General features: G+C 41.8%; 1 protein-coding gene across 1 annotated transcript in view; it reads left to right on the top strand.

Annotated features, from left to right (window-relative positions):
- The first annotated feature begins 11601 nt into the window (after nucleotides 1–11601).
- The window catches only part of DOCK2 (dedicator of cytokinesis 2), a 471688-nt gene continuing 455715 nt past the window's right edge, over nucleotides 11602–27574 (top strand). Inside the window, exon 1 of the mRNA XM_072145916.1 lies at nucleotides 11602–11785. Coding sequence (XP_072002017.1) covers nucleotides 11743–11785 — 43 coding nt within the window. The 5' untranslated portion in view covers nucleotides 11602–11742. The remainder of the gene's footprint in view (nucleotides 11786–27574) is intronic.

Raw genomic sequence — 27574 nt, 5'->3', positions numbered from 1 at the left:
CAGTGGGACATCACCATAGATAGTATTGGGTAAGTAATATGAGACCTTGCTTTGTATTGTTATAGTATTGGAGTCAAATGGCACCTATGGCAGAGTGCCTGGTTGCAACCTGCACCGCTACTAGTGTGAACTAGCAGTACATAAAACAGTTGGTGTCACCAAATAAAACCAAATAGATAAAACTGTGCATGCACAAAACAAAAAGTCACTGCATGACACACAATACAAACGCCACGTGACCGCACCCTCACTGCAGATTTTCATTGAAATGCATGTGTTCTGGAATGAGCACAAGGTGTTTCCCATGGAAATAATGCAAAATTACCTGGTGCTCATTCCATAACAGGTGCATTCCTAGAACACGTCACTAGGAATTTCATTTCTAGCTGGTGACAGGTTCCAATAGTCCCAGCTATGCTGATAATAACGTGTTTTTGTCAGCATTCTGAATCATTTTAGTAGTTTTAGATAAGTTTATTTTACATTGCCTGGCTCCTACCAGCAGCATGTGGCAAATCCGTGGGAATGGGCAACTGCAGCCTGTGTGACCTGTGTCAGTCTCCTCTTGTCACTCATGCAGCTCCCTCCCCACTTCCTGTCATGTGCACTGGGCAGGCGAGGAGGGCGGGGGATGATGTGGAGTAGAGGAAGAGTGCATGCTGAAGCTGCCCCTCCCTGGGACTCTCCTCATGCTGCTGGCGAGTAACCAGGTAATGTAAATCAAACTATTATTAACTACTGAAAAGATTCAGAATGCATTTTTAAAATTAGTGTAGCATACGCTGTTGAAACCTGTCACGTATATGCAAAACATGTATGCATTCTGGCATAGCCAGGAGGAGTTGGATGTGCACTGTCTGGCAGACAACCACATCCTATAGCAGAGTAAGGGCACATTCACACAGCCGTTGCCTGCACCTGGGAGAGGAGGAGAAGGTGAGCGCGTTTCACCCTCGCCCCCTCTCCATAGAGATATATAGCGCACGGCACCATATGCTGAGAAAAGATAGGACATGTCCTATCTTTTCATGGCTATGGAACGGTACTGTGCAGCACCATATCGCTCCCGTACGGCAACGCACGCCCATTGCCGGCCTATGGGGGATGTATATGCGACGTATATATGTCTCCTGAACTGCTGTGTGAATGAGGCATAAGGAATACTTACTGCCGCAGATCAACACCTACATTTACTTTGTATCCAGCAAGTAACTTTACCACTTTAATGCATATAAGAATATAAGAAAAAGCCATACTCATCCCTTTGGACAGCAAACCTGCCTCTTGCAGCAATAGTCAGGGCAGTGTGCATGTGTCCTGTGCCAATACCAACCATGAGCGATGGGGCCAGGAATTGGCACAGATATTGACATTGTAGATAAGATTATTGCATCCAGGACAGCGTGCTAAAAGCAGGGAATGGATGGTAAATGCTGGAGCCAGGGAGGCGTTCTCATTTGATTAAAGGGGTTTTCTGACCCCTGATCAATTATACTAATGACCTATTGAATACAGCTTTTTATAGACTGCAGAATATATATGAAGACTCTCCCCACTCTGTATATATCTTCACTGCTTTCCCAATGCTTTTGAAGACAGAAACAATGCCAGAACTTAGGCCCCATTCATACAACTGTAATTGTGACTGTGATCTGTTCTTTCAAATTGCAGCCAGTTCACAGCCACAATAGTAATTTATGCTACACGGGTAGGGTGTGGTAAGCACATATTACATATTAGTGCATTCATTTGAATACAAGACTTGGATACAAAATATATGACCTGTCTTTCAGGTGTGAAGCCCTAAGCTGTAGACAGCCTCAGGCCGTGTTCACACATTGTGTTTTTTGATGCTTTTGTGTAGCATAATTGATTTTTGCCTTGTTGCCAACTGTTTTTCTGGCCTTACAAAAATGTGCATGGCTTATTACCAGGACAGTTTCTTAGACAAATTTATCATCACTGTGTTACCTCCTCCGTTGCTCATTTTGAAAACACAGAAACCTAAATAAAGTTGCAAATAATACATTCCTCCCACTTAGGCTTCATGCACATGAGCGGATGCTCAGCCTGGGTGCTGTAGAGAGGATGGGTGAGAGCTACTCACTCCCGACCCTCCCTCCCCCTTTCCATTGATAGCCAAGGTCGGAACCGTAATACAGGTATTGGACATATTTTATTTTTTTTATTATATTTTTCTGTGGTGTGACTGAATGCCATGGACGGCCCCACTTTAATTTGTGTGCATGAGTCCACAAAAAATATTTAATCGTATAATTTCTTGGGCTTTTGGACTAAAATGCCTAAAGTTTGTCTTGTCTTCTAGTGACATCTAGTGGACAATTTTTAGTATGCAATCAAACCTTTATTAAAGTGTCTTTTACTGAAAAATAAATCCTGGTGTTGGTTAAGATTGTCTAGACTAAACTTTTGTAGTTTTAGTTGTTGAAATGTCTTTAACCCCTTATCACCGACACTAGTTTTCAGCTCAATGACCAGACTCGATTTTTCAAATCTGACATGTCTCACTTCGGAACGCTTTAACATATCCTGGTGATTTTGAGAATGTTTTCTCGTGACACATTGTACTTCATGCTAGTTATAAAATTTAAGTGATAAGTTTTGCGTTTCGTTCTGAAAAAAAGTGAAAATTTGGCAAAAGTTTGTAAAAATTCTTCATTTTCCAAGTTTGAAATGTTCTGGTTTCCAGATAGGAAGTAAAACTACCCAAAAAGTTTGATAATTAACATTTACAGAATATCTGCTTTATGTTGGGATGATATTTTATGCTTCCGGTCACTTTTCTAGGATGTTATGAGGTGCAGAACTTTAGGTGCGATTTTTCTTATTTTCATGAAAATTGCCAAAACTCACATTTTGAGGGACAACTCAGCTTTCAAGTGACTTTGTAAGGCCTAAATAATAGTAAAACCCCATAAATTACCCCACTATAGAAAGTTCACCCCTCAACATATGTAAAACAACTTCTATTAAGTCCATTAACCCTTTAAGTGTTTCACATGGGTTAAAAAATATGGACCTGCGATTTAGAAACTATGGAATTTTTTTGGAAAATACATTCATTTAGGCCAAAACTGACATTTTCAGAATAAATTAAATGATGAAACGCACTGCAACGCTTGATGCCCAATTCCTCCCGAGTTTACTGATACCCCATATGTGGTGGTAAACTGCTGTACGGGCGCACGGCCGAGTATAGAATGAATGGAGGCGCCATCCACAGCAGATTTGTATTGTCACATTGTACAACCTATACATTTTTATTTTTTTTGGTAATGCGATCATATGAGGGCTTATTTTTTATGGGATGAGATACAATGTATAAATAATTTATTTTGGGAGTCTAAAGCTTATTCATGAGATTTTATTAACTATTTCAAGGGGGACACAAACAAAATCATCAATTTTTATTTTGGATTGTTAGCATTTTTTTCCCCCCGCTCACCGTAACGTAAAAATAATATTTTATCTTTATTCTCTGGTTCACTACGATTGCGGTGATACCTCATTTATATAGTTTTTCTTATTTTTGCTCAATTTTCCTGAGCAAAACCAATATTGGAGAAAATCGCATTGTTTTTACTATTGACAAATTTTCAGGGCCATAACTTCTGTATTTTTCTGTTGTCAGATCTGGTTGAGGGCTTATTTTTTGCGAAAACAGTTGTTCTTTTCAGTCGTATCATATTAGGGAACGTAACTTTTTTTGATCACTTTTTAGAACATTTTTTGTGATGGTGTTTGATGAAAAATTGTATATTATGGGAAGTTTTTCGAGTTTTTTTTTACGTAGTTCAACGAGCGGGTTCAATATTGATTTAGATTTATTGTACAGATTAATACGGACACGGTGATACCAAATATGTACGTGTTTTTGTGTTTTATTTACTTTATTTGCATTTTATGTGTTACTGGGGAGATTATGGGACTTTTTTATTTTATTTATTTATTTAATTCTATTATAAAAAGATTTAATTTTTTTTTTTTTTTTACTTTTTTACATTTTCTACTTCTTGGCTTGAATAAGCGATCATCCGCTCGATTATTCAAGCCTTTACACTGCAATACACTTGTATTGCAGTGTATAGTGAAAGTAACTGAGCATGCTGCGCATGCTCAGTTACTTACAGCCGGGTCCTGCCAGGAAGGCAGGACCCGGTGAGAAGAGGAGCCGACAGCCCCGGGTCACTCGTCGGAACCTGGGGCAGCGGCAGGAGGGATCGGATCCCCCGGTAAGCACACCGGGGGGGTCCGATCCACGGGGGACACACTTGCACGCCGCGGTCATGCTTGACCGCGGCGTGCAAGGGGTTAAACACCCGGGATCGGAGTTTTTCCAATCCCGGGTGTTAGTGCCGGGTCTGGGCTGTGATATCACAGCCCGACACTGGCACCAGCGAGACCCGGTGTCCCGAAAACTTCTTCTGATGCGCCGCCGTAGAAAGGCGTCGCATCAGAAGAAGTACCCTTAATGACCGCCGTAAAAACCCGATAGGGCGGTCATTAAGGGGTTAAACTATCTTTAACCCCAATTGTAATATGTAGTAAACATCTTGATGTACATTCTGCACCCTATTTTGACAGAAATAAACGGAGATATTTTTGCTAATTTATTAAACAAAAAAAAATAAAATCACATGGTTGTAAATAATCAGACCCTTTGCTTTGAAACTCCTATTTAACTCACATTCTGATCCTCACTGAGATGGTTCTTCTTCCACCTTTATTTAATTAAGCTCATTTGGATTTTGTTAGGAAAGGTGCACACCTGTCTATATAAAACATAACAGTTCACAGTGCATGTCAGATCACATGAGAATCATGAGGTCTAAGAAACTTCCCAAGGAGACAGAATTGTGGCAAGGCACAAATATGGCCACGTTACAAAATCATTTCTTCAGCTCTCAAGGTTCCTAAGAGCACAGTCTTCAAATGGAAGAAGTTTGGGATGACCAAAAGTCTTCCTCGACCTGGCTGTCCAGACTAAGCAATCATGGGAGAAGAGACTTGGTGAGAGAGGTTAAGAAGAACTGGGGCTGAGCTCCAAAGATGCAGTAGTAACAGTCATATATCATTACGGCCCTCCACCAGTCAGGGCTTTATGGCAGAGTGTGTCAACAGAAGCCTCTCCTTAGGGCAATATATATAATAGCCTGCATACAGTTTGAAAAAAAAAAAAAAACCACAAACACTTGAGTGACTCGCAGTCTATGAGAAATAAGGTTCTCTGGACTGATGAGATGAAGATGTAAATTGTACACGGTATGTGTGGAGAAAAACAGGCACTGCTCATCACCTACAAAATACAATCCCAACAGTGAAACATGGTGGCAGCATCATGCTATAGGGACGTTTTTCTGCTTCAGGAAAAGGACGACTGGTTGCAATTGAAGGAAAAATGTATGCGGCCAAGTACCGAGAAATCCTGGATGAAAACCTCTTCCAAAGAGATCTGGACCTTGGACTTGGTGGGAGATTCATCTTCCGACAAGAAAAATGACCCTTAGCACACAGCTAAAATAACAAAACAGTGGCTTCAGAACAATTCTGTGACTATTCTTGACTGGCCCAGCCGAAGCCCTGACCTAAACCCAATTAAGCACCTCTGTAGAGACTTGAAAAAGGCCTCCGCCAACATTCACCATCCAACCTGAGGAAACTGGGGAGGATCAGCAAGGAAGAAGGATCCCCAAATTCAGGTGGGCAAAACTTGTTGCGTCATTCCCAAGAAGACTCATGGCTGAACTAGCACAAAATGTGCTTCTACTCAATACTGAGTAAAGGGACTGAATACTTATGACCACGTGGTCTTTCAGTGTTTCTTGTTTAACCCCTTCCCGCTCAGTGTCCGCTATATCGGACGCTGAGTGCAGCAACTTAGCGCTCAGCGTCCGATATATCGGATGCAAAGCCGATGCCGGTTCAGCTCAAGATATGAGCCGAACCGGCATTGTGAAACATGGCGTGCCAGCTGTAACGTATAGCCGGCACCCCACTGTAACACCCGCGGTCAGAGTGGGCTCCGATCGCGGGTGTTTAACTGTGCAACTGAGGCATTTAACTTTATCTTTCCCCCATGATGGCCCCCCCCCCAAACTGTTTTCAGGGAGGCGCCGATCGTTGCTATAGCAACTCTGGGGTCTGATCTGGACCCAAGAGTTGCCTGCAGGCAGTGCCATTAAGATGGCGTCTGTGACATCATCTTACAGGCACAGAGTTAGCCTATGCAAGTAAGAAATCAATAAAAATGCCCACAAGCCCCATAACATATAACACAAAAAAAAAATCTAAATCATTGTCAGTAACAACCCATAGAATAAAACTACCGTAAATAATTATTAAACCCATACGATGAACGCCGTTTAAAAAAAAAAACAGTTATAAACCCTCCAAAAATTATGATTTTTCCCTATTCAATCCCACAAAAAATGCAATAAAAAGTGATCAAAAAAACATATGTACTCAAGAATGATACTGGTGCAAAGTACAACATGTCACACAAAAAAACAAGCCATCAACCAGCTCCGTAGCCAAAAACTTAAAAATTTTATGCCACTCGAAAGACGGCAATGCAAAAATGATAGATCTTTCCCCACATTAGGGTTTTATTTGAGAAATTTGGTAAAACGTAAGAAAAAATATTCATGTCTGGTATCCCCGTAATCGTATTGACCCATAGAATAAAGATAACATGATTATTAGTCTATACGGTGAACACCAAAAAAAAAGTTAAAAATCCAGTACAGAACTGATGCTTTTCTACCCATGCCCCCCAAAAAAGTTCCTAAATTTTCTCATCCTGCAAAAAAATGCTGTCACATGGCTCCAATAACGAAAAAGCGAAAATGTTATAGCATACAAAAGGAACCAATGAGAAAACTAAAATCCTGGCAGCTGCAGGGTGCTCCTTCCCTTCTGTGCCTTGCTGTGCCCCCATAAAACAAGTAACGGCAACATGTTGGGGGTCTCTGTACTCGGGAGAAATTGTAGAACAAATTGTAAGATGAGTTTTCTCTTTTTGTCTTTTGGAAATGTGTAAATTTTAGGGCTAAATGAACGTATAACTGTCAAAAATTTTACCATTCAAATTTCACCTCCATTTTGATTCAATTACTATGAAGATCTCAAGGGGTTAACAATCTTCCTAAAAGCTGTTTCTGATAGTTTGAGGGGGTGCAGATTTGAAAATGGGTTGATTATATAGGGGGTTATGATTCTAGATATGTAAAATTTCATTCAAAACTGTATTTATCCCCAAAGTAGTCAATTCTGAAAATCCGGAAAAGCGATATTTGATTTTTAAGCCGCATGACATCAAAACAAATGGGAAATGTTATTCAGCAACTTATTTAGGTGGTAAATCTATCGAGCTGAAAACGCACTGATTTCGCAAATGTCAAATTTTTCAAGAAATTCATTTTTTTTTGTAAATAAATACAAAACTTATCGGCCAAAATTTACCACTAAAATGAAGCACAACATGTGGTGAAAAACAATCACAGAATCGTTTAGATAAGTAACAGTGTTCAAAAGTTATAACCATATAAAGCGACGCAAGTCAGAATCCAAAAAAATGGCTCTGAGCCTTAAGCTACAAAATGGCTGCGTCCTTAAGGGGTTAATAAATTAGCAAAAAGTCTGCATTTCTTTTTGTTTTTTTCTGTCAGGATGGAAAGCAGAGTCTACATTAATGAGCTTAAAAATTGGCTACAATGAAACAGAGTAAAACCTTTAAAGGAGTCTGAATACTTTCCATACCCACTGTATATTGTATGAGCAATCAGAACCCCTATTAGGCCTAAAATAATAAAACATTTTAGAAAAACCACTTCCCTTTCCCTAGAGCATATAAAAATAAACAAAATCATAAATATGTTACGTAAAATGCCAAATATTTCAAAATATTTAAAAAAAACAATTATCCCGTGGTGTGAACACTGTAGTGAAAAATAGCATCCAAATGTATAAATCTCTGCTCTTTCACTATATGAATGTTAATAAAAAGTGATCAAAAGGTCATATATATGTCACAAATTGATATAAATTAAAATGTAAATCCTTCAAAGGATTACACCTTATATCCCCCTAGTGCAGGGGTGGCGAACCTATGGCACGGGTGCCTGAGGTGGCACTCTGAGACCTTTCTGTGGGCACCCAGGCCATCACCCCAGAATGAAGTTCACCAGACAGTACTCAATGAATTTGCCTGCATTACCTTCCTACAATGATGATGAATTTGCCCTCCTCCTTTCAAATGCCTTGGTGTCTTTAGGAGGCTGAACGATTGAAAGTTGTCAATGAACAAAGAGAAATACATTGCTACTTAAATTGCTGCGCTGGCACTGTGCAATAAATAAGTGTCTTTTGGTTGAAGTTTGGGCACTGAGGTTCTAAAAGGTTCGCCATCACTGCCCTAGTGGAACATCCATGGCTAAAAGACTCCACACACCTCTATGGTGGCCTTAATTGGCAGTCTCTGTAAGGAGAACTCTTACTTCCCGACCCTAGTCACAAGCCTCTCACCCAGCCAAACCAGTTTCCCTATGCTGTACTGAGGAGACCCAATCAGGTCAAAGCACTGCTGTCTGTAGTTGGGAGTCTGTTCCTTCTGGAATAGATATACTGGTTGGGTTTTAATCCCACATCGTGTCATAAGGCCTCTTGTAGGTCATGCTTGATGTCAAGGGAGCTGCCTTACAAGGTAGCTAAAAGAGGCATGGATTTCCTTATGTGATCCTGGAAAAGTTTGCATATTTTCCCAGTACTCCCTCGTGAAGCATCCATGGCTATAAGTCTCCACACGCCTACATGGTGGCCTTAATTGGCAGTCTCTGTAAGGAGAACTCTTACTTCCCGACACAGGTCCATAGACCGCAGTAAGAAACCGTTATGGGTTTTGGAATTTGCTAAAACACAAAATTTATACAACTTTTATTATATCTCATGATCAAACAAACCCAAAGAATCATGGGGAAGTCTAATTTATAGTGCACAGTGAAAGTTGTAAAAACAGAACCTAACAAAATATGCTGAAAATGCGTTTCTTTGTCAATTTCACAGCGATTTGGAATTTTGTTTTCCAGCTTCCCTGTATATATTAAATGCAGACACTACGAAGTACAAAGTGTTATGCAGAACACAAGCCCTGATACATTTAGCTATATAGAAAAATTAAAAAGTTAAACCTTTTTGACGATGAGGAGTTAAAATTTCAAAAATCAAAAACAGAAAAAAGGCCCATAAGGTTTTAGAAGCCCTCCTACTCTGCACTCATTACCTGTACAACAGACACATGTCCGCCAGGAACAAAATTGGGGACCTAAACATGGTTGGATCAACAAGCAGCTTTGTGAGAAGGCAACTACTGCTTGCACATTTATTGATGGATAGAAAGAAACAGGAAATGACTTTGAATCTTTTTCAGTTTATGACTCCTTGCATGATCTCACTTTCTGGACTAAGGATTATTCTGAGAAAGTTCCCATGCATCATGAGATTTTGTCCAACAGCCTCTTTATTTAGAGTATTGAAGACGGGTCATGACGGAATCTTTCAGCGTGACAATGACTTGCAGCACACAGGTAAGGAGCATTTCAGGGTCATGGCATGGCCTATCCAGTCTCCAGTGTCCAATCAAAAATCTTTGGAGGGTGTTCTTAAACTCGAAAGATCTGGAGAAGATCTATATTAAGTTCTGTTTTTCCATTGTATCAAATACTTATTTCATGCAATAAAATGCAAATTAATTATATAAAATAATAAAATGTGAATTTTTTGAGATTGTCACAATTGAAATGTACCTCAAATAAAAAACACAGACCTCTCAATTGTGAAAACCTGTAAAATTGGCATCAAATATCCCTACTTATTTCTCTACTGTATGTGTTGCCATACAACAGGGACATAGGAAGTGCAGCGACTTGTCGTGGGGGGAGCAGGAAGGGTTGATCAAAAGAAGTAAAGTTACCACATATCATATGCATAGCAAATGGTTGTCCCAGGAGCACATACTCTGGTTCACTGAGCAACATTGAGAGAAATGCGGTTGCAACTCAAAAACAGCTGATAACATTCTCCTTTTATAGTCTCTTAAATGGGGGCCACAAGCTCCATTAACACCTATAGAGCCGAGAGTCCCTCAGTCCTATTTGCATAATTTTGATAGCCTTTTTATTTATTTTTAAACAGGGAATTGTCAAGGGTGCTCCCGCGGTCCGCTGTCTGCCGGTCCCTGTCCTTTTACCCGCACTTACCTCTCCCAGCGTGTAGGCCGCACGGCTCCTTGCCTGCAGTTGCGTGCTCTCGTATATAATCCGGCACCTCCCTTCCTTCCTGGCCAGATCTTCAGCATTCTAATGGAACTTCCAAGGTTTCCACACCTCGCTTTCTTCCCACAGCGGTTCCTGTTGAAGTGATTGCCCATCAGCGTTTCCAGACGCCTCCACGTTCCTCCAGCGTTTCCAGACGCCTTTGTGTCTCCTATCTCCAGCCTTCCCATATGGTCCTGGTGTGTCCTTTCCTCCAGCGTTTCCAGACGCCTCCGTGTCTCCAGTCGCCAGTCCAGCGGTGTCTCCAGTCCATGCCAGTGTCACCATTGTTCCTCTGTGTTGCTGCTGTCATCTCTGGTTTGGACTGTTTCCTGCACATCCCTGTACCTTGGCTGCCACCGTAGGCCTCATACCATCTCCCGCGGTGGTCCACTGGTCCACAGACTCCTCCCTCCGGACTCTTCCCAGAGAGACTTTTCGTTCTGTTGTCTGTCTGTGTGACCCGTTACAGGCATAAGAAGCTAAAAGAAGAGCACACCTGGATGTCAGATGGCAAATATTGTGTACATTTTTTTTACACGGTTCCTTGTGTTACTTGTGTACACCATGTATGTGATTACATGAAATTACAGCAGCTTCCATGGAGGCTGCTGTGACTTCATGTGGTCAGATACATGCATGGGGTACAGTTTGTTATTGTTAAGAGGCTAAAGTATATGAGATTGTCACTCTGATCACATGACATGAACTGTGACTGGTTTGGAGGCATAAGGCATGGGGAGGATTAGATGGGAGGGGCCAGCCGAGCAGGACATGCCCCCTCTGATGTCAGGTAATATAAGATAAAAGGTGATTTATGTGGATGTAAGGGAAACAAAGGGAACCTGTCACTGACTGACACCCTTCTAAAAAATTAAGGTCTGCAGTGTTCTTGCCACATTTTTCGGAAAGTCGCACAAAAGTCGGCACATTTATCAAGCTGTCAAAGTCATGATAAATTATATATCTGACCTGCTAAAGACATCTAAAGAGAGCTCATATGTCACTCTAACTGAATGCTTGCCTAATGATTTACCCCCCACATTGAAACTCAAGGCACAATTAAGACGCTCTTGAGACAAATGTATAATCACAAACTCCTACATTTGCTTATCTGCTTCTTTTTTACGCAGCTCTATTGCCAAATAAGCTGCTCATGCAACTGCAAGTTAGTCGTCTGGCTGCAAAATCCTCTGAGTGTTTCTCCGAGAAGAGGAAATTCAGTATTTCATACAGAAGAAGAAGGAAGTGCTGAGTAGGAGTGTCTCAGGGAGGGTTCATCTCAATCTGCTGCCTAAAGCTACACAAACTCAACTCTGCCAGGTCTACCTGGTCCTCCAAGGCTCTTTAGTGACACTTGAAAGCCCGGTGTTGTGCAGCAGCTGTGCCTCCAGACCCAGCTGCTCTGGTCAGCATGTCTCCCTGGCAGAGGACTGTCAAAGAGAGATATGGAGTTGGTGAGTTTTAATGGATTTGTAAAAGCTTGTGCATTTAGTTTTTTTTTACTGTCAGAACAGGAAGGATGTGGCAGGTGCAGTCACAGTCATGATGGGAGCAGTGATCAGACGGTGATGTGTAGAGTAAAGGACTCATGATATTCACACTTTAGCCATTTTCGTCAGATACATGAAATATTGTATTAATGAATAGGGGTTACTATTTCCATGACATGTTTTTGAAATGAAAGATTATCATTCATAAGAGAAAAGCAAACAACAGCTTTCTCCTTTCACGTAAGGCGGGGAGTGTAAAAGTAGTTCTTCTTTCTTCTGAAAGTGTCACCGCACTGTATATTTGGGCTCCAAACTAGCTGCTATGTAGATGGTTTTAGGAGGTGCATGCTGACCATGTGCATTCATGTGCAGCGACTGTGTCATGGATTGCTAGCTTGTAGACAAGGCATAGGATATTGTAAACATGTGCTCCACTTTATGATGTGAATACTCTTTGTGTGTACATGTCTTCTCTGGTTAATAGGTCAGGCTGAAACTATTAGTCCAACATATGCCTGCCATAGAAATGTTGCTGATACAGTAAGTTACACTATCCCACATCTGACTCTGCAGATAATACTTATTTTTATTCCGTTAGCACAGGACTTTCTTATCTTGGTTATCAAGATAACAAAGTTTTTTTTTATACTTTTGCTATCCACTTAGTGAAATGATTTGTAACGATCTTTTTAAAAGTGTATTTTAAGTATATTACTTTTTGTGTTTAGGGTTTATTAAAATAAAAAAAGTTCCACCCTAAAGACTATGTATAATAATGCAAATTATCTTCATTAAAAAATTGGGCTGAGAAGTCCTTTAGACATCAATGAAAGGTTTACTTTATAGCAATACATTCCAAACGCCTTTGCTAGTGTTACCTGGCCGTATTTATTTTCTGTGTTAGAGGGGTTTGGTATCAAGGGCCTTTTCCTCCGACCTTATTAAATGATTTGGTGGATGGTAAACTTAATTTTAGTGGCCAGAGCCAGGCGGCTGCTGCTAAAGCAAATAAAATAATGGGATGTATCAAGAGAGGAATAGATTCTCATGATAAAGACATAGTTTTGCCCTTATACAAATCCCTGGTCAGACCACACATGGAATATTGTGTACAGTTTTGGGCACCAGTGTATAAAAAGGATATAGTAGAGCTGGAACGGGTGCAAAGGAGAGCAACCAGGATTATTAGGGGAATGGGGGGACTAGAATACAATGACAGATTACAAAATTTGGGATTATTCAGTTTAGAAAAAAGACGACTGAGGGGAGACCTCATTACAATGTACAAATACCTGAACGGGCAGTACAAGGATCTCTCCAAAGATCTTTTTATACCTCGGCCTGTGACCAGGACAAGGGGGCATCCTCTACGCCTAGAGGAGAGGCGATTCTACCATCACCATAGACATAGGTTCTTTACTGTAAGAGCAGTGAGACTATGGAACTCTCTGCCGCAGGAGGTTGTTATGGCGGACTCTATGTACATGTTCAAGAGAGGCCTGGATGCCTTTCTGGAGAGCAAAAATATCACGGGTTATGGGGATAAAACATTTAATTCTTAAAGGTTGGACTTGATGGACTTGAGTCTCCTTCCAGCCTTATATACTATGATACTATGATACTATGAATTTACTCCTCCCCTTTGGCCACTTTGAAGCTTCTGTCTGTCACTAGGCTTCCTATTAAGATTGCAAGGGGCACCAGGCAAGGCTGTCCCCTATCTCCGGCTTTATTTGCCTTGGCATTGCAGGATTGGAATTGGGAGGCAGCCACTACAAGGTTAATCTATTTGCAAATGATCTGATTTTGACTATAACTGTTAACATCACTGCCCAATCTCTCTGCGCTGATGGAAAGGTTTGCACGAGCCTCTGGCCCACGTGTGAATTTTGACAAAACGGAGGGATTCTTCTGCAATATCGTATCCTGTACTAGTAAGTTGATACGATATGTTGCCTCGGATCAAGACTCGTTTCATCCATTTACATAAGGGAGTTGGGGGTATGTCAGTTCACCACATTATCAGGCTCAAATAACTCCTATACATGGTGGGACTGCAGCTCCATTGTGGGTTACATTGGAATCTTCTCTATTGAATCCTTTGTCCTTACTGGGTGCCTTTTGGGATCCAGGCCCCCTATCACCTAAACTATCAATGATAGTCCCAGATATGAGGTATTATTATTTGATTATTATGAGATTATTGTATATATTCAAGTATAAGCTGTAACGGGTGTCCCTCGGTCCCTGCCGCACTCACCCCTCCACGCTCCTGCCCCCATTCCAGCTGGGCAGCGCGGAGACACCCGCTTCCGGGTTTTCTTTAAAAGCCGGTTTCTCTCATTAACCCCTGCCGGATCTTTGCAATCATATGCCTCAGAGAAAGCTCTCCCTGCGATTCCCCAGTGTTCTCTGCGTTCCAGCTCTGACCTCCCATTGTGACCCTGGATCTGACCCTGACCTGTTCCTGACTCAGATACTGTATTGTGTTCCTTGGCTGCCACCACGGACAAGTCGCACGTGTGTAACTACCTGGTGGCACCACGCCGCAGCAAGACCATCCTGCTTTGCGGTGGGCTCTGGTGAAGACCGGGTTTCACTTAGATTCCGGTCCCAGGTGCTGGCTTGTAGCATCGTCCACGGTGGTTCAGGGGGTTCACTGACCCGAGCCCTGACATAAGCAGAGTTTTTCAGCACAATTTTTGTACTGTAAACTCCCCTCTGGCTTATACACAGATATATAAAAAAATATACGGAGTACTCACCATTCCGACGCCCCAGGCAGCTCCTCTTCTGTCTTCTTGTGCGCAGGTGCCAGGTCTGCGACAGCTTCATGCGCACGGCCCATCCAGTGCACAATTGTGATAATCATGAAGACAGAAGAGGAGCTGTCGGAATGGTGAGTACTCCTTTATTTTTTTTTTTATGTGCAGGCCATACTGGGAACTGGCAGGCTATATACTGCACGGGGCTGGCTGGCAGGCTATTCACTACACAGGGCTGGCTGGCTATATACTAAAGAGGGCTGGCTATATACTACAGGGGGCTGGCTATATTCTACAGGGGGGATAGCTAAACACTACAGGGGGCTGGCTATATACTACAGAGGGCTGGTTATATACTACAGCGGGCTGGCTGTATACTACAGGGGGCTGGCTTTATACTACAGGGAGCTAGCTATATACTAAAGGGGGCTGATTATATACTGGGGGCATGACAGGTTGGCTGGCTATATTCTGTCTGTGACCAATCCATTTCCCACCCTAGGCTTATACTAGAGTCAATAGGTTTTCCCAGTTTTTTGTGTTAAAATTAGGTACCTCGGATTATACTTGGGTCGGCTTATACTTGAGCATATACAATATTAGCAAAAAATGACTCTAAATATTCGATATAGAATGATCCTAAAGATCAGAAATTGCCCCTCATGAGACAATGGGAGTTAGATTTAAATGTTATCTGACAGGACCAGGGGAAAAGTGTTAAATAGTGTGTATGTTTCCCCTAGGTTTCTTTCATACACTATCTAGGAAACCAAATCCTGGTGTGGAAGACCTGGCTGCTGCAGTTTGGAGTGTTGGGCTTGGTCCCTACTCTGCTCAGCTACTGTTTGAGATGGTTAGGGCTAATAAACCAGCAGTTCTGAGATGTTGCTTTAAAAGTAAGAAGCTGCACAAGAGGAGTCTCTCTCTGCTCCTGGGAAACCTTATGTGAGTTGCCAATGGCTGTATGCTGTGGTTAGGGAAGCTGTACAGTAGGTACAGTTTCTTGGTAGTGAGGAAACTACTGTATTGTATAGTTAGTGGCCAGACAGCCAGTTGCACCCAACTTGTCTGGAGTGCACTGTGACTGTGATGTGCCAAAAAGTGCTCCTCTATCCCAGGAGATCCCAGGAGCTAATCCTGTTAACTGTGATTATATGACACTACCTGTAACATGTGACAATTCTGCAATGCCGATAACATCTGATAGCGTTACAATGTCTGTTCAGAATTATGCAGAGTGTGAACTAGGTGCAGCCCTAGATACTGAGAGAGTTAGCTCAGAGGTGCCCCTAGAGGTTGTGAGTTGTAATGACACAGGTAGCGAGCCTGAGATGTGTAATGTAGCTAATGGCAGTTCAGATAGGGATACCGCCATAGCAAGGGCAGGTGAAGATAATGAGATCCTGATTGTTAGTGGTTTCCCTTCAGCCCAGAGTTACACAAACAGTGAGTGTGAACAGAGCCCTAGAGAAGCAGCTTCTCGCTCAGAACCTGCGGGAGGTGAGGATAGCCTGTGTCAGTCACCTGTGGAGGAGTCTCACATCAGTGTTCAGGAAATGTCAGGGGGAAACCAGGCATCTGATACACCTGAGGCTTCTGAGGAGATTGATGTACTGAGTTCGTGTGTGAACAAGGCCAGAAGAAGCATCAATAAACTGAAGCGTCATGTGAATACTGGTTTGCGGAATAACTGGTATAAATGCTACAATTGTCACGTGTCTTATAAAAGAAAAGATGACCTAAAGAGACATATATTACAGAAACATGAGTTGAAGATTGATATCTCGTACTGTCCTTTCTGTGATACAGTGTTTGCAAAGAAAAGTGAATGGGAGGTTCACATGTGTACGTGTTCGGGGAACAAAAGAAAGTGCCAAAATGGTGATGCCGACCTCCAGGTGTGTTCTGTCGTGATGTGGCACCAGAAGTGTCCTAGGAAGGAGACCAGGCGTAAACCAGACCCCTGTACACCTGCTGATGAACCGCAGAATACGCATGATGGCGTGATTGTGTGTGAACAGGGTGGAAGCGCCACTCTTAATCATACACCTACGGATGAGGGGACCCCAGATCCCCAGAAGGTGGTGGAACATGTGATGCACCAGCCCTTTGGTAGTTCTGCCTGCAGTGTAGTGAGTGCAGTCTACAACTCTGTGAGGGAAGGTCGCCCATGCATCCGCAGTGATCGTGATGTTGCTGAGAAGGAGGAGAAGCCCTTGACTGACGTAACAGTGACTGGATCAAGGCTTCTCATAGGCATTCTGGAGCCACCGGTTGCCACAAGTAATGACTTTGCTTGCAAAGGTTTGGGGAAACAGGAGTCCAACCTGGCTTTTCTTCAGCAGCCAACTGGAAAAGCCGTATTGAAGACAAATACAGTGACTGGTGCCCGAGACACTGTTACAGGTGCGACGTCCGATATATTGGGCTGGGAAGCTGGTGCAGTACAAGGCGGTGTGGGTGTGACTAAGTCTGTAGCCTCAACCGTGATGGCCACCCAAGTGGGATCGCTTATAACCAGTAGTCTGAATACAGTCTTGGGAAAATCCAAAGAATGGGTTAATGGTTACCCCCCAAAGACAGGTGAAGAGCTGTCTCAGCCTGCTGAACCTGTGGAGAAGGTTGAAGTGGCGCCAAGTCTACAACAAAGGGACCAGCCGAGTTGCTGTGTACGTGTGGAAGCTCTGTCGTCTCGTCTCTGTCATAGTGCATGCCAGCATTCTCTGGGCAAGTGGAGGAATACCCAGATGGGCCCTACAGAGACTCCAGCACAGCTGCACCCAACGGTAGATCTGCCTGATCATCTGAAGAGCGAAAGTGAAGATGGTCCGGATGGTGAGAAGTGCCTTGAAGATATACCAGGTGATGACTGCAGTGGAGGAGACGGTGTCTGATATAATGTCAACAGAGCCCTCGAAATTCCTACACAGGAAAGACTCGGTGAAGACTGAGGTGTTGGCCAGCAAGGCGTATGAAGGACTGACCGAGGAAGAGGTCAGCCAGGAACCTAGTGCAAGCCATGAAGAGCTTAAGGCTGCCATTGTGGAAAGTCCATGCCAGGACTTGGGTCCGAAGTGTTAGCTGGAGGTGATGAGGATGATGCTGATGTTGAGATGAGTTTCACCTACACCGAGAGCGGAGGTTGTGACCTCAGAGGTAGCAAGCGCACAGCTTTGCAGACATGTGACCAGAAGCTCACCAATGTGAATCGTGCCCTGGTTCTGAACGGTAATGCCCCCTTCAATGACAAAGAAGGTGCCGAAGCTGAAGACTGGAAAACGGGCAAACCCGTGCGTGTCGTGTGCAATGCTAAGGGGAATAAGCACAGTGCATATGCCTCAGTGGATGGTAACCGGTGTGACGGCATCCACAAGGTGATGAAGAGATGGGGCCTAACCATGCCAAGCCCTGAGGGGTATGTGGAGTCTCCAGTAAAAGGCAAGAGAAAGAGGAGAAGAAAATCTATCATTGTTAATAGAGACATGATTGAAGATGATCAGTTGTGTGAAGGAAGAGATGCTGGGACTAATTTTGAGCTGTCTGTGTCTCCTGCAGTTAAGGAAAAAAGCTGTCATTTTCCAGGTATAGAAGATGTAGTAGATAGTAGGGTCTCTGCAATGCTTTTAGGAACCGTAGGGATTAGACCCCAATATAGGAGCTTTGACCCCGGAGGGAGAATTAAGCTTATTGATCAGGCCTACGGCCTTGATCACAGGGGGAGGATATGTGGCAGGGTGGCTGCCACTAGAGAAGCTTTTGGGCGTAAAATGTGCATTTTGCCTTATGAAAAGCTGAGTAGAAGACAGACCTGGAAAAGTTGGGTCTGTCTAATTAAGTTGATTAGTTTTCAGCTGGAGGGGCTTCACTAATACATGGGGCAGACTTCACACTGGGCTCCACCCTGGGGAAGAGACAGGCTACGGCAAAGGCCTGTGGAGCGGTGGCAGTGAACTGTTACTGTGTTTTTGGGGTGGCTGGCAGTAGGCCAGCACCTGGTGAGGTAGGGAACCTCGATGTGTAGTTAGTGCCGGAGAGGCTTAGGTGTTATTTTTATGTTTTGAGTTTGTGTACTGCCAAATAAAGCTGGCTGAGGCCAGTTTTAACCTTACTCACATTGTGTGAATTCCCTGTGTGTGCTGGTCGTCTGCTTAGGAGACGACGATCCCCGGAGCTAATCCCTTACAGTATGTATAGATTTGTCTGTGTGTATTTGTATGTATATGTGTATGTATATATGTAAATATACATATATATATGTATGTCTGTATATTTCCTGTATATACTGTATATATGTATATATATATATATATATATCTCTGTATGTATGTGTGTACATTCAGCGTGCCACCATTTAAAATATACTATATGGGGGCATGCTGTATGTATTATATGGTATATGGTGGCACACTTTATGTATTATATGGTATATGGCGGCACGCTGTATGTATTATATGGTATATGGCGGCACGCTGTATGTATTATATGGTATATGGCGGCACGCTGTATGTATTATATGGTATATGGCGGCACGCTGTATGTATTATATGGTATATGGGGGCACGCTGTATGTATTATATGGTATATGGCGGCACGCTGTATGTATTATATGGTATATGGCGGCACGCTCTATGTATTATATGGTATATGGCGGCACGCTGTATGTATTATATGGTATATGGCGGCACGCTGTATGTATTATATGGTATATGGCTGCACGCTGTATGTATTATATGGTATATGGCTGCACGCTGTATGTATTATATGGTATATGGCTGCACGCTGTATGTATTATATGGTATATGGCGGCACGCTGTATGTATTATATGGTATATGGGGGCACGCTGTATGTATTATATGGTATATGGCGGCACGCTGTATGTATTATATGGTATATGGCGGCACGCTGTATGTATTATATGGTATATGGCGGCACGCTGTATTGATTTTTATATTATATGGCGGATTGTTTTATGTATATTGTTCTTTGTAGTAGCTCGCTGTGTGTATTATATAGTTATGTATTTTGCATTGCTTTATTTTCACATTTTTCACATTGGGTCTGGTCCTGACACTCCTTGATATTTTACATGTATAGGGGGGGGGGCGTTTTTCTATAGTTCACCTCAGGCAGCAGAAAGGCTAGGTGCACCCCTGGAGGTCACTGTGCACTCAAGGAGCCGTGCGTGCTAAAGAAATTCATGATTCTCATCTTCGCGGAAGAGCGCTGTGAGGTCTTATACATAACAGGTGTGTGCCTTTCCTATATATATCGGACGCTGAGCTCAGTGACTTAGCGCTCAGCGTCCGATATATCGGACCCTGAGCTGATGCCGGTTAGGCTCAAGATCTGAGCCGAACCAGCTTCAGGAAAGACGGGGTGCCGGCTGTGACTGATAGCCGGCACCCCAGTGTAACACCCGCGATCGGAGTTGTCTCCGATCGCGGGTGCTTAACCCGTTAAATGACGCGGTCAGCGCGACCGCGGCATCTAACATGCATCTGGGGGGACTTTCCCCCACAATCGCCCCCCCCAAACCGTTTTCGGGGGGCGCCGATTGTTGCTATAGCAAGAATTACTTGCAAGAATTGCCGGTAAGATGGCGTCTGTGACGTCATCTTACTGGCACAGTGCCAGCCTATGCAAGTGTAATATTTTGCTGATAATATTCAGCAATACATGAGTATTGCAGAATATTATCATGAACAAGCAATCAGATGATTGCTTGTTCATGTCCCATGGTATAAAAGTGAAAAAGTAAAAAAAAAAAAGTTATTCAATAAAAAAATAAAGTCATAAATCACTAAAAATGCCCCAAACCCCCAAAACATATAAAGAGACATATAACTCAAAAAAAAGTCTAAATCATAACACAAACCCCACATATATAGTATCACCGCGTCCGTAACAACCCGTAGAATAAAAGTAAATTATTATTGAACCCCCACGATAAACACCGTAAAAAAAAACTGTTATAAACCCTCCAAAAATTATGATTTTTACCTTTTCAATCCCACAAAAAATGCTATAAAATGTGATCAAAAAAACCATCTGTACTCCGACATGATACTGGTGCAAAGTACAACATGTCCCGCAAAAAACAAGCCATCAACCAGCTCCGTAGCCAAAAAAGTAACAATGTTATGCCACTTGGAAGACGGCAATGCAAAAATGATAGATTTTTCCCCACATTAGGGTTTTGTTTGACAAATTTAGTAAAACGTAAGAAAATATATTCATGTCTGGTATCCCCGTAATCGTATCAACCCATAGAATAAAGATAACATGATTATTAGTCTATACGGTGAACACCAAAAAAAAAAAAGTTAAAAATCCAGTACAGAATTGATGCTTTTCTACTCCTGCCCTCAAAAAAAGTTCCTAAATTTTCAACAATAGGTTATACCAACCCCAAAATGGTAACAATGGAAAAATCATCTCATCCCACAAAAGAAATGGCATCACATGGCCCCAATAACGAAAAAGCGAAAATTTTATAGCCTTCAAAAGGGGCCAATGAGGAAACTAAAATCCTGGCAGCTGCAGGGCCCTCCTTCCCTTCTGCACCTCGCTGTGCGCCCATAAAACAAGTCACAGCCACATGTGGGGGGTCTTTGTACTCAGGAGAAATTGCAGAACAAATTGTATGGTGTGTTTTCTCTTTTTATATTTTGGAAATGTGTAAATTTTAGGGCTAAATGAACGTATAAGGGAACAATATGACCATTCTAAATTTCACCTCCATTTTGATTCAATTACTATGAAGATCTCAAGGGGTTAACAATCTTCGTAAAAGCGGTTTCTGATAGCTTGAGGGGTGCAGATTTGAAAATGGGTTGGTTATGATGGGTTTTGATGCTAAATATGTAAAATTTCATTCAAAACTGTATTTATCCCCAAAATAGTCAATTCTGAAAATCCGGAAAAGCCATATTCTATTTGTAAGCCGCATGACGTCAAAATAAATTATCCAAACATTTCAGAAATTATGAAAATGTAAAGTAGACATATGGGAAATGTTATTCAGCAACTTATTTAGGTGGTAAATCTATCTGCCTGAAAACGCAATGATTTTGAATTTCGAAAATGGCAAATTTTTCAAAAAATGTATCATATTTTCTTTTTTTTTTGTAAATAAATGCAAAACTTATCTGCCAAAATTTACCACTAAAATGAAGTACAACATGTGGGGAAAAAACAATCTCAGAATCGTTTTGATAAGTAACAGTGTTCAAAAGTTATAACCATATAAAGCAAAGCAAGTCAGAATCCAAAAAATCGGGCTGAGCCTTAAGCTGTAAAATGGCTGCGTCCTTAAGGAGTTTAAGTTTGGCATTGTTGAGCTTTCTGCAGTGTTCCCTGAGGTTTCACATAATTCCAGATGTGTAGTAAAAAGTAGCAAATTTTGGCAAACAATGCACCTGCCCCCTATCAGGCATAGGGAAAAGCTTAGAGCTGTTTGCAAGTTTTTGGAGACCTATTTTTTCCGACCTGTGTTTAAAATAAAGTTGCTAATTAACTTTAAAGGGAACCCATCTCCAAGTTATACCCCACTAAACTCCTAGTCTCCCTATTTAGAGTATGAGTGTTTTCTAAATCTCTACATCAAGTTAACCATATTTGCCTGAATTTGGGGGAGATTATTTATGGGTAAAATAGACAAATAGTTTTTGCATATGAAATGGCCAGTAGTTACTGCATGTCCCACCGCTGTCCTGCGTTAATGAACGCTATATCCAGGTAGTTAACCAGGACTCAATAGTGCATGTGGTGCCACTGCTGCAAGAGTGTAGGAGTGGTCGTATCCAAGGGCAGCTATTTCATTTGTAGGGGACAATATGGCTATATGTATGAGAAATTATCTTCACAAATTTTTTTTAGTAACAACCAACTGAAGAAATGTATATATATGGCAGTGCAGGGAGTGCCAGATTCATAAAGAACTTGTGCCATGAAACAATGCAAAAAACTGTTTGTAACCGATCGTACCAAGCTATACAAATAATACATCAATACCATGTTCCATCACATTGCAGACAATCTGTCTTGTGGTTAAGATGTTAAATGGTTGGGGTTTCATTCCTCATGTAGGCTTGCCAAGTAAACAATATAAATTCCATATTTAAGATCATGTTCCCATGGCAATGAGCATACTCACTACAATGATGCTTTCATACTCTTGTCATGTTTATAGAAAATCTGTTGTTATTTGTTCTGCACTGGAGATCAAAATTAGAAAACAACACACAATTTCCTAAAAGTCAAGGTTGTTGGGAAGTCCTTTATGAATATGTCCTAATATGAGTAAAATAGCAGTATTTTAGCTTATTTCATAAATGTTATATATTTTAGCACAGAATGAAAATGTAAAATAGATTTTTGTAAAAGAACTCTGATCAAAATTAGAGAACACTTTTAGGGTGCATTCACACGTTGCAGTTAACCCCTTCCCGACATTTGACGTAATAATACTGCATGGCGGGAGGTGCGTTCCCGCAAAATGCAGTATTATTACGTCATGCTTCTGGCGCGGGCTCCTGAACGGAGCCGGCGCCAGAAGCTGCGGGTGTCGGCTATATATTATAGCCGACACCTGCCTCTAACAACCGGGATCGGAGATTTCTCCGATCGCGGGTGTTAACCCCTAACACGCCGCGGTCGCGCTGACCGCGGCGTGTCAGAGGCATTTAAATGCAATCTTAAGGGAATCGGACCCCCCCGCGGCGCTTACCGGGGGGGTCCGCTGCTCCGATCGCAGCCCCGGGACTGCCGATGCCCGGGGCTGCGAGATCTTCATCCGGAAGCCGGGTCCTGCCTTCTGGCAGGACCCGGCTGTAAGACACTGGGCATGCGCAGCATGCTCAGTGTCTTACATTACACAGTGCAATACTTCTGTATTGCACTGTGTAACCTGTAAAATAGCTTGAACAAGTGATCAGAAGATCACTTGTTCAAGCTTAGATGTCATTACCTGTAAAAAAAAGTTAAAACAATAAATAAAGGTTTTTTAAAATAAAAATAAATAATAAAAGAAAGTGAAAGTCCCCCCAAACACCACATTTCCCTTTACACAAGTAATAAAGTATAAAATACACTAAATCACAAAAAAACCCACTTATTTGGTATCGCCGCGTCCGTAACAATCTGTACAATAAATCCTAATCATAATTGGACCCGCTCGGTGAACGTGGTAAAAAAAAAAAACCAAAAACTTGCCAAAAATTAAAACTTTTTATCAAATTGCTTTACAAAAAATGTTCTAAAAAGTGATCCGAAAAAGTTACAAGCGCCAAAATGATACCACTGAAAAGAACAACTTGTCACGCAAAAAATAAGCTCACAACCAGCTCCGTCAACCAAAAAATACTATAGTTATGCAATACTAAAACAAATTCAATTTTTTCTATTCTAGTTTTCCTTTAATAAAATTGGACAAATATAAATAAAACTATATAAATGAGATATCACCGTAATCGTATTGATCCGTAGAATAAAGATAATATATTATTGTTATGCTACAGCGAACCCCCCCCCTCAAAAATGCTAAAAATCCAAAACAAGAATTGATGATTTTATTTTCCTCCACACGAAAAAAGTTAATAAAATTGCTTCAATAAGCTAAACACCCTCTAAAATAAAGGTTTTTTTACAGTGCATCGCGTCTCGCAAAAAAATAAGCCCTTATTTGTCTAAATTGCTTAAAAAATAAAGATTGTATAGCCTATTCCCAACGCGCGTTGTAATAGAACGGTGCGGCGGGTAGTGACTTGCCAACACGGTTCAGACACAGTGATCGGGGCAAGATGGCAGCTGATCCTAACAGCCATCCATCCTGCCCCATGGACCAGAAGGGTTATGTCCCCCCCACACACCCCCAGTTTATTATCGCTGCTATTGGCTCATCAATTCAGACGAGCCAATAGCAGCGAATTTACTTATGACGTCAGTAATACCGGTCACCATGTCTGTAGACACGGTGATCGGGGCAGAGTGGCGGCTGTTCCTGACAGCCACCAATTGTGCCTTGTGGTTCAGAGGGGTTTTGTTGCCCCCCTCTGTACATGTTTGCCGCTATTGGCTGGTCGATTTGGTCCAGCTAAAAGCAGCAATATTCGTCACAATGGGCATCGCTAGGGTGAATAAGAGCAACACTTGGCGATAATTTCCCTACTAAAACGAAGATATGGTACAAAAGCGCTGGCCGTGTACATTGTACAGATTACACTGTACAACTCTTACGAGCTGTTCCAATGTGCAGGTCCTGCCGTATCATTTCTCCGTTTTCAAGAGGAAGATATTAGGAAACTAATATTGGGACAAGAAGGACGGGGCCCCTGTACCTCTGGTTTAGATGTTCCTGTGTTTTGTCAGGGCAGCATTTTCACGGTAAATTCTGCTGCTTCTAAAGGTAGGACTCAATAAAGAGTCTGTTCCAAAAGAGGAGTTAGGATGGACACTATATACTAAGGATGGACACTATATACTAAGGATGGACACTATATACTACTAAGAGACCTGCGACAACTCCAAGTGTGACAAAAGTTTAGATGGTCCCCTGGTCTATTCTACCTCCTTATACGCAACACATTCAAAATTCACGCCCAACCTGTTGTGAATTCAGTAAAATGAATAATTGTAACAACTGGTAGGTCACGTTGCTCCCTATACCCCTCCACATTATTTCATATGGGGCGCCACATAACGGGCACTGAACGTTCCAGAAATAATTGCAATTTCCATCTTGGACTCCATCGCACATCGTATTTGGAAACCACCTGTATGTTCAAATGCTCATTTCATCACGTGTATTACACTACACCACATATTACACCTTGCTAAATTCCCCAAGGGGTGTACATTCAACAATTAGGGTCACTTTTCGGGTTTTCCTCCGCTTTGGTACCACTACGGTTCTCCAAATGTATCCTGACACATGTGAAGGATTTCTTGCAAATTTGGCCTCTAAAAGACAAACACCCCTCTTTTCCTCTACTGTGCGCCCATAAAGCATTTTATATGCACATGTGGGGTACTTCTACACTCAGGAGAAATAGTTTTTAACACCTTTTTCGGGGTTATTTAATATATTATCCCTTGTGGCTTACATAAATTAGGGGTAAAGTGACATTTATAGGAAAATTTTCACCTTTTTAATGTTTAGGGCCTAATTGGATCATTCACCTGTAGGGGCAAATACATATATTACACATTGCAAAATTCTCTAAGGGGTGTGTGTTCAAAAATTAGGGTCACTTTTTGGATTCTTATCTGTTTTATACCACTAGGGCTCTCCAAATGCATGTCAAACATTTCTGTCAAATTTGGCTTCTAAAAGGCAAACCTCCCCCTTTCCTTTTACTGTGCGCCCATACAACATTTTATATACACATGTGGGGTACTTCTACACTCAAGAGAAATAGGTTTACACATTTTGGGGGGTTATTAAATTTTTTTTATCCCTTGTGGCTACAAAAAATTAGGGGTACAATGACCTTTATAAGAAAATGTTCACCTTTGTCCTATTTAAGCCCTAATTAAATCAAACACCTATATGGACAAATACTCATATTACACCTTACTAAATTCTCTAAGGGGTGTGCTTTCCAAAATGGTGTCACTTGTTGGGGTTCCGCTCTGTTTTGGTACCACTACGGCTCTCCAAATGCATCCTGACACATGTAAAGGATGTTTGTCAAATTTGGCTTCTAAAAGGCCAACGCCCCTCTTTCCCTTCTGAGCTTCACTGCGTACCCATACAACATTTTATTTGCATGTGTGGGGCAATTTTATACTCGGGAGAAATGCTAGTACACATTTTTTGGGGTTGTTTCATCTTTAATGCCTTATGGGATACAAAAATTAGCTGTAAAAGTGACTTTTTTGGGAAAATGTCCATCTTTTTCCTTTTAGGGACCTAATTGAAGCAAACACCTGTGGGGGAAAATACACATATTACACCTTGCTAAATTCTCCAAAGGGTGCACTTTCCAAAATGGTGACACTTGTTGGGGTTCCCCTCTGTTTTGGTACCACTAGGGCTCTCCAAATGCATCCTGACACATGTAATGGATGATTGTCAAATCTGGCTTCTAAAAGGCCAAAGCTCCTCCTTCCCTTCTGAGCCCTACTGTGTACCCATACAACACTTTATATGCAAAAGTGGTGCAGTTCTGTGCTTAGGAGAAATAGTTTTACACATTTATGGGAGTTGTTTCATCTTTTATCCCTTGTGGCTTACAAAAATTTGGGGTAAAAGTGACTTTTTTGAGAACATTTTCACCTTTTTTCCCTTTTGGGGCCTAATTGAATCAAACACCTGTTTGGGCAAATACACAAATTACACCTTGCTAAACTCTCCAAGGGGTGTACTTTCCAGAATGGTGTCTCTTGTTGGGGCTTTCCTCTGTTTTGGTACTATTATGGCTCTCCAAATGCATCCTGACACATGAAAACTTTTTCAGCCATATTTGCCCTGCAAAAACGAAACAACGCTCTTTCCCTTCCAGGTGCCCCACTGTGCCCGTACAGAAGGGTACAGTGACAAAATGGGCATTGGCATGCTCAGGAGGAATTGCCTTAAACATGGTAAAATGCATTTTCCTTTTTAACCCATTGTGAAGGTGCAAATTTTAGTGTTCAATGAATCTATTGTAAGATAAAATTACATTTCTGTAATTTCACTTTCATTTATCTTTCACCCTCATGAAACGCTCAAAGGGTTAACAAAATTCCCAAAGGTTGTTATGAATATTTTGAGGGGTGTAGTTTCTAAAATGGTGTCATTTGTGGGGGTTTTCTATCATGTAGGCCTTATAAAGTCACTTCTAACTAAACTGACCCTCCAAAAGTAGGTTTTGATGATTTTCGTGAAAATCAGAAAAATTGCACCTAAAGTTATAAGCCTCCTAACATCCTAAAAAAAAGGAAAAGATGTTTGAAAAATGATGCCAAGTTAAAGCAGACATATGGAAAATGTTAGTTATCAAGTTA

This window comes from Engystomops pustulosus, chromosome 4 (assembly GCF_040894005.1).
Source record: "Engystomops pustulosus chromosome 4, aEngPut4.maternal, whole genome shotgun sequence".
NCBI classification, from domain to species: Eukaryota; Metazoa; Chordata; class Amphibia; order Anura; family Leptodactylidae; genus Engystomops; species Engystomops pustulosus.
The sequence above is the reverse complement of the archived record's forward strand: the minus strand, read 5'-3'. Positions and strand labels throughout refer to the sequence as shown.